This window comes from Mastomys coucha, unplaced genomic scaffold (genome assembly GCF_008632895.1).
Source record: "Mastomys coucha isolate ucsf_1 unplaced genomic scaffold, UCSF_Mcou_1 pScaffold18, whole genome shotgun sequence".
Lineage (NCBI taxonomy): Eukaryota > Metazoa > Chordata > Mammalia > Rodentia > Muridae > Mastomys > Mastomys coucha.
In genome coordinates this window covers 81,245,521-81,256,416 of record NW_022196900.1, presented here as the reverse complement: position 1 = coordinate 81,256,416, position 10,896 = coordinate 81,245,521, and the positions used below count along the sequence as shown (strand labels likewise).

The 10,896-nt window shown below is 43.7% G+C and overlaps 1 protein-coding gene across 1 annotated transcript in view; it reads left to right on the top strand.

Moving 5' to 3' along the window:
- The window catches only part of Cdca8 (cell division cycle associated 8), a 19,836-nt gene that overhangs the window by 2,507 nt on the left and 6,433 nt on the right, over positions 1–10,896 (top strand). Inside the window, exons 4-6 of the mRNA XM_031378609.1 lie at positions 1,333–1,373; positions 5,436–5,508; positions 8,237–8,337. Coding sequence (XP_031234469.1) covers positions 1,333–1,373; positions 5,436–5,508; positions 8,237–8,337 — 215 coding nt within the window. The remainder of the gene's footprint in view (positions 1–1,332; positions 1,374–5,435; positions 5,509–8,236; positions 8,338–10,896) is intronic.

Below are 10,896 nucleotides of genomic sequence, written 5' to 3'. Positions count from 1 at the left end.
TGTTTGTTTGTTTTTTGTTTTGTTCTTTTTTTCTTTTTCTTGAGATAGGGTTTCTCTGTGTAGCCCCAGCTGCCCTGGAATTCATTCTCTAGACTTTAATAAAATCTCAATTGTTCAATTTTACCTATGAAGACTTGGGAGCCAGATGCTTGCGTGAAAGCCTGCTAGCTCACAGGCTGTAGAGGCAGAGAACGCACCCAGCTGACCTCCTTCCTCAGCTGATGTCCTAGAAGGCACGCCTCTCTCAGGCCTCTTCAAGAAACCTCCTTCAAATTGAATGCCCCTCCCTTTTACTTCCTATATGTCTCTCTATCCACCCTCCTGACTTGTTCTTACTCTCTATGGTTTTTTTTTTAATAATCCTATGCTCACTTCTTGTCAACTGGTTGCTTGCTCTACCTCTTGACCTATGGTTGACTTTATTTCATTATGTTCACAGTACTCAAGCAAAAAGCTCTTGAATTAAAGATGTGTGTTAAAGCTGAGCCACACCATAACTAAAAACGGGTTTTTCCAGTAAATAACACAGTTCTGGGGTTCACAAATATTCTGTCAGACTCTGAGATCTGCCTGCCTCTGCCTCCTAAGTACTAAGATTAAAGGCATGTGCTATCACTGCAGGGCCCACGAAGATTTGTAATAAGGAGCTCACCTAAGCTTTCATTCTGTATCTTTTTGCCAGGACCAAGGGATATTATCTCGAATTCAATTCAGGCAGGAGCAGACTCCTAAGTAGCTTTAGTAGCTTTTGAGTAATTGCTGTACTTTGTATGTAAGTATTTGCAGTGTGAAGCAGTCTAAATGAGACCATTTTGTATTAGAATATTTGGCCTTTTGTCCTGTGCAGCTCCATGGTTACAATGGCGAGAGTCCTTTGCTAGTCAGGGCAAACATCTGTTAGCCTTGCCTGGGTTTGTGTTAATGAAATGACCTATGGGAAGTCTTCAGACATACTGGATGGGGTCCTGTTTGCCAGGGAACTCAGCTGTACCCTCAGAGGATTAGAGCTCAGAAATATTAACAGTTTAAATGTGGTATTTGAGCTGAGTTTTAAAGAATGAAGTTTTTAGGGTACAGAGAAGTGTACTGAGCAGAAGAAATACTTAGTATCCAAGGTCTGAGTCTGAGGATAGCCCGTTTAGGAAACAACAGGAACTCTGAGGACAGAGATGGTGGGTCACTAGCTAGACTGGGAGGGTCACACTGGAGAAAGGTCTGAAGACAGTGCTAGAGGGAAGCCTTCGCCGCTCGGTTTGAGAAAAATAATTGATAGTGCTAGAGAGGCAGTCCTCACCCAAACCTGAGAGTAACAAAAGTGATGTTCTTTTTAAGCCCTAGGAGGAAATGAGCAGGCCCTGGAAGAGGCAGCAACAGTAAGTAAACCATCTTGGTTTTGAGTTGGTTAGTTTGTAAGTTTAATTCTGTCACAGTAGAAGGGCATGGGAGTTCTGTGGCCTCTCCACAATACTTTGATAGGGAAGTTTGTGTGTTTCCTTTTCCCTCTGAAGGATGAATAATGTTAAATCTATGAAGTAAATTGGAAATGGTCAGATTAACTTATAAACATACAAATGTAGACTCATCAGAGAGTAGGGAAAGAAACTTGAAGTAGGGGCTTATAAATAGGGGCTTGAGACCCTGGAGGGAAAGAGGTGACTGCAAATTATGGGAGATGAGGAAAAGATCTCAAGAGAACAGAGGTCATCCTGTTTACACAAGCAGTCTCCTAGGCCATCCATCTAACCTCTGGCTAGGCCAGTGTTAGCCTTGCAGTCTGCCTGTGCAGATCTTCTTAGGCAGCTGGGACCTCCACTGGCAAGGCTCTGCCCGCCTCTGCTGTTTGCTACTGCAGAGGATGCCAAAGAAGAGCTTCTCAGAGGTAGCCTGGGTCCACCCATAGAGAGAGGTCTAATTGTGAGTAGCCAGCTGGGAAGGGGCCAGGGGAGTGTGTTTGGGAAGGGATGTTTTATCCCCCACAATCTTTCTCTTTACCCTTCGTAGTAATTTTTATCATAAACTGCCTAATGTAGGTCTGGCAAAATGGCTCAGTAGGTAGACACTGCAACTGGCAACTTGGATTAGATACCTGGAGCCCAGATGGTAGAAGGAGAGAGTAATTGATCATAGTTGTCCTCTGACTACATGAGGGCCTAGACACATGCACATATACATAAGCACATGAAGTAAAGTATGGTTCTCTAGTCTCACACAGTAGTGGGGAACCCTATTTGTCACTAGTGGATCAGGATGGAAGGTAAGGTAGCTTAAGGCTGCTGTTAGGTAGGTAGTATGGAGGGATCACAGGATCTGATCGTATTCTTAGATGGATAGTATTAGAGTTGAATTAATGGTGTCCATCCTAGGATCCTGGCTTGGTTTAGGGAAAAGTTCACACTTTTTTTTTTTTTTAAGATTTATTTACTTTATATATATGAGTACACTTTAGCTGTACAGATGATTTCGAGCCTTGATGTGGTTATTGGGAATTGAATTTTAGGACCTCTTCTCGCTCAGGTCAGCCCCACTTGCTCCAGCCCAAAGATTTGTTTATTATATGAAAGTACACTGTAGCTGTCTTTAGATGCACCAGAAGAGGGCGCCAGAACTCATTACAGGTGGTTGTGAGCCACCATGTTGTTGCTGGGATTTGAACTCAGGACCTTTCAGAAGAGCAGTCAGTGCTCTTAACCACTGAGCCATCTCTCCAGCCCAACCTCACACTTTTGATCACAGACATGGTTATTGTTATGCAGAGTATCATAGGAAAGGGTCCGAGGGAATCAGTTTCATTTTGACAGCTTCCTTGTGGTCTTTTGCCCTAACCCTCAAGGGAAGTAGAAAGCCTTAGAGCTTAAGTTCCTTTAAATATATTAAGTTGTGATGCAGCCTAGGAGACTGGGTAAAGTGGAAACTGGCCTTATCGGGCCACACTGCTCAAATGACACTGATACTTTGTAGACTCAGTACACCAGAACCCTTTTATATTCTCTTCTACTATCACTCCCAAGACTGAAGGCAGCAAAGAGAGGCAAGATGAAGGATTTATCTGTGACAGGCAGTAGCCATATCTGTGATGGCCAGCAGCTGTGTTACTAGTTGCCACCATTTTGGACAGGACAGAGAAAGAATGATCTTGGCCTTGCAGAAAGTTCTTGTTGGACAGAGTTGGGAACTAGTCTGTCATTGACTTTCACAGAGTCCCTTGGCATGATAAAATTGTATATAAATGGTGTATATACACACTTGTCTATTTTCATGGGGAGAAAATTTATCATAGTTTGTATGAATTCATCAAAATTGAAGACTTTGGTTGAAAGGATACCGTGACTTAAGGGTTTGTAGTTTCACTGAGAAGTAGGTATCCATCAGCTTCAGAAGTTAAAAGATAGTTTAAAGTGTTGGGGATGTGTGCTGTAGAAGGGCGGAAACACTTGAAGCAGACCAGGAGCCAGTGAAGCATCTTCGTCCATACTCTCTCATTGCAATAAGTTCCATGACTCATTTCACTGATCCCCCTGCAGACATCCAGATTTAATGTTACAAAACATTCGAGATGAATCATACTCATTAGCTAGTATGTCTCTCTCATTTTAAATTAGTCTGATATACAGAACTTCAAATAAGCCTTATGGTGCAGTATGGAAGATCCAACACTACCACACCAAATTGAAAGAATTCCAACTTTAGCTTTGATTTGAAACCCAGAAATGATTCTTTGGCCCCAAAACTCTGACCTAGATTTATTGGGGCTCCCAAGACCATTGTGTAGCCAGGCTTTCCTTGAGCATGTTGGTCCTCCTGCCTCAGCCTTGCAAATGTTGGAGTTTCAGGTGTAATGATTCCCTAGGAAGAGTCACAAGCCTCAGCTTAAGGTTATACACATGGCGATGACACTGATCCCAAGAATATAAAGCAGTGAGCAAGATACAATAGGATATGTCTCATGTCAAGCAGCTGGGCGTGGGGGTGTATCCTGTCAATTCAAGCATTCGGGAAGCAGTGGTAGCTGGATCACTGGAGATTGGGGCCAGCCTGGTCTACATAGTGAATTCTAGGATAGCCAAGGATACATAGCGTGACCCTGTCTTAACAAAACAAAACCAGAGGAAGCCAGGTATATGCTTCTAGGAGTCTCCCTACAGTGAAGTCACAGGACAAGCTTAATTCAATGTACTTGAGCTACATGTAGTCTTAGTACACAAGCTCATTCAAGACTCCATATAGATTTTCCTGAGTCAGGCTGGAGAGATGGCTCAGCAGTTAAGAGCACTGACTGCTCTTCCGAAGGTCCTGAGTTCAAACCCCAGCAACTACATGGTGGCTTACAACCATCTATAATGAGATCTGACGGCCTCTGACAGCTATAGTGTACTTAGATATAATAATAAATAAATCTTTTTTAAAAAAAAAAAGGATTTTCCTTAGTCTTAGGCACTTGGGCATCCCCTGCCCAGCACAGAAAAGCAGTTGTTAATAACATGTAAACTATTTATTTGCATGAAATTGAAGCACAAAGAGAGCTATTCGGTTTGTTTGTTTTTGTTTTTGTTTTTTTTTTTGAGACAGGGTTTCTCTATATAGCCCTGGCTGGCCTCGAACTCAGAAATCCACCTGCCTCTGCCTCCCAAGCGCTGGGATTAAAGGCGTGCGCCACCATTGCCCTATGCAGGAATGAATCCTTGGTCTCAGTAGACAGCCAAGATCCAACTTTGCAGTCACACCTGTAGTGTTAGTTCTTGTACTGTGTCAGCGGCCTGCCACCAGCAGTGAGCTAGAAGCCTGCTGTCATCAGTGGCCTGCCCCCAGCAGTGAGCTGGAAGCCTGCTGTCATTACCATGGATGGTGCAGAGTTGGCAGCAGGGTCCCGCTCCCTTCTTACCTACAGGGTAGACAACATTAGTCTGTTAGAGAACTGAGCATAGACAGCCTCAGAGTGATCTCCTAATCACTGTCTGTGCTCTCAGTCTACCCATCCTCCTTGTCAAGCCATTTTTACATGTGTCCCGTGAAGAAAGGACTGAGTCTCCTCTTGGTTGAGTCAGAAGACCCTGTCTCAAACAACTAATCTGCAAAAAAAATGGAAAAGGGTTTTCCATCTGCAAAGTGTGTGTGTGTGTGTGTGTGTGTGTGTGTGTGTGTGTGTGTACATACACGTGTAAGTATGCATGCACATACATACATACGTAAATACATACCTGGATACAGCCAAATCCATAAACTCCTTCTGAACAAGTGAAGTAATTGATTGTGGTTTGTCTCAGAGGAATGACAGAAGAAACGAGACAGAACAAGGAAGCGTGCATAGTCAGAAGCAAGTTATTGGCAAGGTCTTTGATCCTGAGTTGTGTGGTAGGCTTATAATTCGTTTGTACCTTAACTTACTGTTTCTTATACGTGCTGGACTAAGCCTACTACTTTCTGGTTGTTTGTCACAGACTGATGGAGACATCAAAGAAATAAACAATTTAACAGCAGAAGCTATTCAGACACCTTTGAAATCTGTCAAAAGTGAGTACTTTTCCCCTTTTTTGTATAATTTTGTATATGTTTATGTTGTGTGTGAGAGCATAGATAAATGTGAGTGTGTGTGGAGGCAGAGGCTGCTGATCTTGGGTGTTAACCACTCACCACTATTGACAGAGTCTCTTGTTGAACTCAGAGCTTGCCTCTTCAGCCAGTATAGTGGCCAACTTGCCACATGCCCTGTCTCCATCCACTGAAGGCTGGGATTATGGACGGGCATTCCCTGGGGTTGGTTCTATATGTCTGAACTCCATTCCTCACACTTGCTTACACGACAAGCATGTTATTCATTGACCATCTCCCAAGACCTTTACTGGTTTAAGTCAGAGTCTTAGTGTACAGCATACGTGAGCCTGGAGCTGGCTATCCTCCTGCCTCAGTGCTGAGGTTAGAGACAGTGCCAGCATGCCTCGTGTAAGTGGATTTCAAACCCTTGTAGAACAGAAAGCTGAGGTCCAGGGAGCTTTATTGGCTATTCAGACCAGGCCTCAGTGGTGTATCTTTCTGGCCCTTGGTTTTATTAAGTATAAAATTTTGATTTGGGTCTCTGTATTCAGTGATTGCAAGACTAATGTGTGAGCTAAAGTAAACATGAAAGGGGGGGGGGATCTGTGCTGAAGACTGGCCTCGGTGCCTGCGCACTTTCTCCAGAAGGATGGGTGCAATTCCCCGGCATCCTCAGGTCTGAAGAGAATTTCAGAGAAACACTTCTGTCAGCATTAAATTGTGGCCACATTCACAGATCTGTCTGTGCAAAATCATCTCACATAATTATGCCCCATACTCTGAGACTTGTTATATTTACTTATTTGGGAATAAAGTGGTATGGTCTGGTAGGACAAATTACAGTGGCTGGTTCTCTCTTACTGTAGACATGGATCGAAGAGACTAGATTCAAGATATAAGGCATGGTGGCAAGCAAGTTTGCCCCTTGAACTGTCTTGTCAGCCCATTTGGGAAACCAAGCTATACTAAGTACTGAGCATGGAATTGGGTTGGATGAATTAAAGCCTGCACCTTAAAAAAAAAAAAAAAAACTGGACCACATGTCACTGTCATTGCTCAGTGGCAGCTCAGTGCATTCAACTGTGGTGAAGGCAGGCCTGAACCATGGCCTGGATGTGCAGGCCACTTTCCGAGCTGTTTAACACTGAACCAGAACCATTGCTAATTCTGTGAGCTTGCATCCATCACACCTGTTCTGTAGACTGAAGAGAGCACTAGGTGTTTGCCTGCTGCACATAGGATGCGACTCGGAGTTCCTAGTCCTGTTCAGTGCGCTAAGTCCTCTAACTCTTGCCTTGAACTGACAGAAGTCCATCTGCCCCTTGCCTTCCAGGCGCTGGATTTAAAGGTGTGCACCATTACAATGTCTGGCCTCCAGTGTCACTTAGGTGTTTAGATAATACCACCTTCTCTTTGAGTTCCATAAATTTTGCTTACCTGAGGGTTAGCAGGTGGGATGTGTCTTTGGGTTTCACCCCTGGGACTAAACACAGCAGGACCATTATCAACAGTTAATAAGTGTTCTTATAATAACTCTTTGACATTACAGCTATGTGGGAAGCTGTTTTAAAATGAACAAGAAAGCCACACGTGGTGAGACACACACCTGCCATCCTAGTGCTTGGGAGGTGGAGGCAGGGCTGTGAGTAGTTCAGGCTCAGCCTCAGCTACAGAGTGAGCATGAGGCCAGACTGGGCTAACCGTACATACGCGCACACGCACATGCATAGATGCCTGGATTTTCCCCACATAACCCCTGCTTGGGTCTAGCTCCTAGCTTGTATTTATTTAATGAAATGTCTGTTGGTAATCATTTGTTTTGTTCTAAGATTTATTTATTTTATGTGTGCAATACATAAAATTATGTATACATCACATGCATACCTGGTGCCTGAGGAAGTCAGAGGAGGGCATCAGAACCCCTGGAACTGGACACAGGTGTGAGCCACCACATTAGTGTTGGGAACTGAATCTGAATCCATTGCAAGAGCAACAAGCATCCTTAACATGCAGTCTCTCTAGCCCTCCAGGAAATCTTTTATAAAAGAGGATTTAAACAAAGGCACACAATTGACAATCAGAGCGGTTGAAGAACTATGTAATAGTACTGTAGGGCAAGTCCAGCATTCTGAATAAGACAGAGTTGACCCAAGAATGATGGCATATACTTATAATCCCAGCACTTGGGATGCTAAAGCATGAGAATTCCAAATTCAAGGGCAGCTTGGGTTATATAGTGAATTTGAAGCCAGCCTAGGATGTGTAGCAAGACCCTATCTCAAAAACAAACAAACAAACAAAAACCACAAATGGAAAAACTACCAAAGAAGAAACTGAGATGAGCATGAGACCTGGCGCTGCTGCTCTCTAGTCCAGCCGGCTTTAACGAAGACTCACCAGTTGCCTTGTCTGTAACTGTGACAACTAGAACTGTGCCTGTAGTTGTTTGTGGACTAAATGAACAAAAGGCCCATTGACAATATGAAACACAAGTTAAAAACTACTAGTTATTACATTACTATTTATAAATGACATAGTTATCTTGAGAGAAATAAGGATTACCAGGGATGTTTAAGATGAATGAATGATTCCAGGAGATATAACAAGTTCTCATTTTTAAAGGGCTTTTACATGGAAGGCAGTGCTATGGACCCCACTGAGCAGAACAGGTTCTCAAAGAAATAACTCTTAAAACTGTTTCTTATAGAACGAAAGGTAATCAAGGTAGATGAATCAATAGAGGAAGAAGATGAAGATGAAGAAGGAAGAGGAGGAAGAAAGAGCCGTAAGAATCTTCAATCTGCAAGAGTAAGTAGGGAGTGAGGTTTATAACTACAGAAAGGTGTGAGATGAAGCTGGAGAGATGGTTTGACAGCCCAAACAAGGAAGAGGCCAAAGCAAAAGGTGATTGGCTTTCCAGGGACAGATGCCGTGTTTGCTGTTCTTGGAAAATTCTCTTCAATGTGGCAGAAATAGAGGCAGAGAGAGCTCTGGGGAATGAGGGGATAGCGACTGGAGCCACCTGATACGGGCTCTGGGGACCAAAGTTGGGTCCCCTGGAAAAGCAGGAAGTGCTCTTAACCATAGAGCCCTCTTTCCAGCCCCATAATTTCTTGAAATGCTCCTCCTGGCTCTGATAAGTTAGGAATCTCCATGGGTTCAAATGGATCTTGAGGACTCCATGGGAACCCTTTGTGAGGAAGGGAGAACAACTCAGGGACTTGCAGCTACATGTCTTTGAAGGAGAGTGGGCCATATCGGCACCAACTGCAGGTATTAGCCAGCTGCCAGAGAGAATGGGAGGGAGCCTTTCATGGTCCACAGGCTCTTGCAGAGGACCCAGGTTCATTTCCTAGTGCCTACATGGTGGCTCACAACTGTATATAACTCAAGTTCCAAGCTTTCTGACATCTTCTATCCTCCACAGCCCCCAGGCACAGAATGCTACACACATACATAACTGTAAACAAAACACCTAAATTGCACATAAAGCAATTTTTTCAATGTGGAGTCCAGTGCTGTGCTGGCAAAGCTCATAGGCTGAGACGACTGCCTCTGTCAGATAGCATGGTCACTGTCAGACAAGTGGAAAGTGTGCATCAGGAAGAGGAGGAAGCCGGAGGCTTTAGGACACACACCCAGTCCTTTCAGAGCCAGCTTCACTAGCTAAAGAAGAAGGGGACAAGAGCTTGGGACAGGTGAGGAAAATCTTTCTGAGGAACAGGAAGCGGTTTGGTTTAGCTGGGATAGAAGCTGTGAGAGAAATGGAGGACAGTAGATACCAGATAATGGATGGCCCAGTGGCCCAAGCTTGAGTTTCCATTCTGCCAGCTAGGCAGTGGTAAGAGCCATTGTTATTTCAAAACTATTCAGAATAAATGGAGGAGGGCAAGGAACCCAGCCAGGATAATCTGGAGTTTAATGGCTTTAAAAATAAAATAAAAAAAAAAAAGTAGGGATGATTTGAGGGTGAGTTCTCTGAAGAAAGTATACTCGGTTGGTCTAAGAAAGGAGAAAGCAGAGATAGCAACTGCTTTCTGGAGCAGACAGCTGCTGTCCAGTGGCTCTGAGAGCCTGGAGGAGAGTGGCTGGTTGAGGTGTCACGGGAGCACCTGCCAGCTGCCTGTCCTGCTGAGTTAAGTACTTCTCAGCTTATCTGTACTAGGTGGAATTCTAGCATGGAGCTCAGCAGGGTGTAGAGAGGGGAGAGAGATTCTGACTCCTGGGTCTTTAAACATTCATGTGGGCACTAGATGGGAGCTGGAAAGGAATTCCTGACAAAAACTCACACAAACAACCAGAAAGAGAGAAGAGATGGCAGGGTCCCAGGAGAGGCACAGGATTCTTGTCAGACATTCTCACATCAGGTGAGGACTGCAGAGGGTTCCCTGCATTGGGCACCTGGGATGTCCTGACTGACCCTACAGTGGTACTAAGTAACGTGGTAGGAACAAGCCACCGTGACTAGCTCCAAGTTCAGTGAGAGAGCCTGTCTCAAACAAGGTGTAGAGCACTGGAGGAAAACGCCCAGCATCTCTCTGCTTTCCACAGGTCCATTTGTGTCTGAGTGCACATATGTGCACACACACAAGAGTTCCCTTTAATCTTGGTCCACAGTATCTATCTCAGAGTCCTCAGGTTCTACATATTTTAATCACTAAATTCTCTACAGTGGTCTCTGTGTGCTTGGTTAGGTTTTTAAGGCAGTCACACTGTGTAACTTCAAACATATTAACTATATATTTCAAAATAATATATCATTACTGGTATTTTCTTAAATGAACATAAATATATAAAGTCTTTTTGTTTGTTTGTTTGTTTGTTTTGTATTTAGTAGAGTTTAAAATCTTGGCTCTTACTGTGGTACAAGCCCAAAATAAGAACAATTTTTAGACATTGGAGTTCATTGCAATAAGGCTGTACTTCAATGACCCTCACTTTACCAAAGGACTTTACCTCCATTGTAGCTAAGTTGAGAGTTGACAGTTCTGATGAGGCAAGGAATGAATTGTAGGCATGATTTTTGGATACAGACTTCCTGCTATGGTCAAAGCTATTTGACTTGAGTGAATGACTTCATTCTCAGCCCACAGAGAACAGGTTACATTCATTTAAAAAATGGTGTGTGGCCAGGCAGTGGTGGCGCATGCCTTTAATCCCAGCACTTGGGAGGTAGAGGCAGGTGGATTTCTGAGTTCGATCGAGACCAGCCTGGTCTACAAAGTGAGTTCCAGGATAGCCAGGGCTATACAGACAAACCCTGTTTCGAAAAACCAAAAAAGTAAAACAGAAAGAAATGGTGTATTAAGATAGTCTATCCATAAAGTCATTCACCAACTGTTTCAATGAACAATGGTTCTGCTTGGA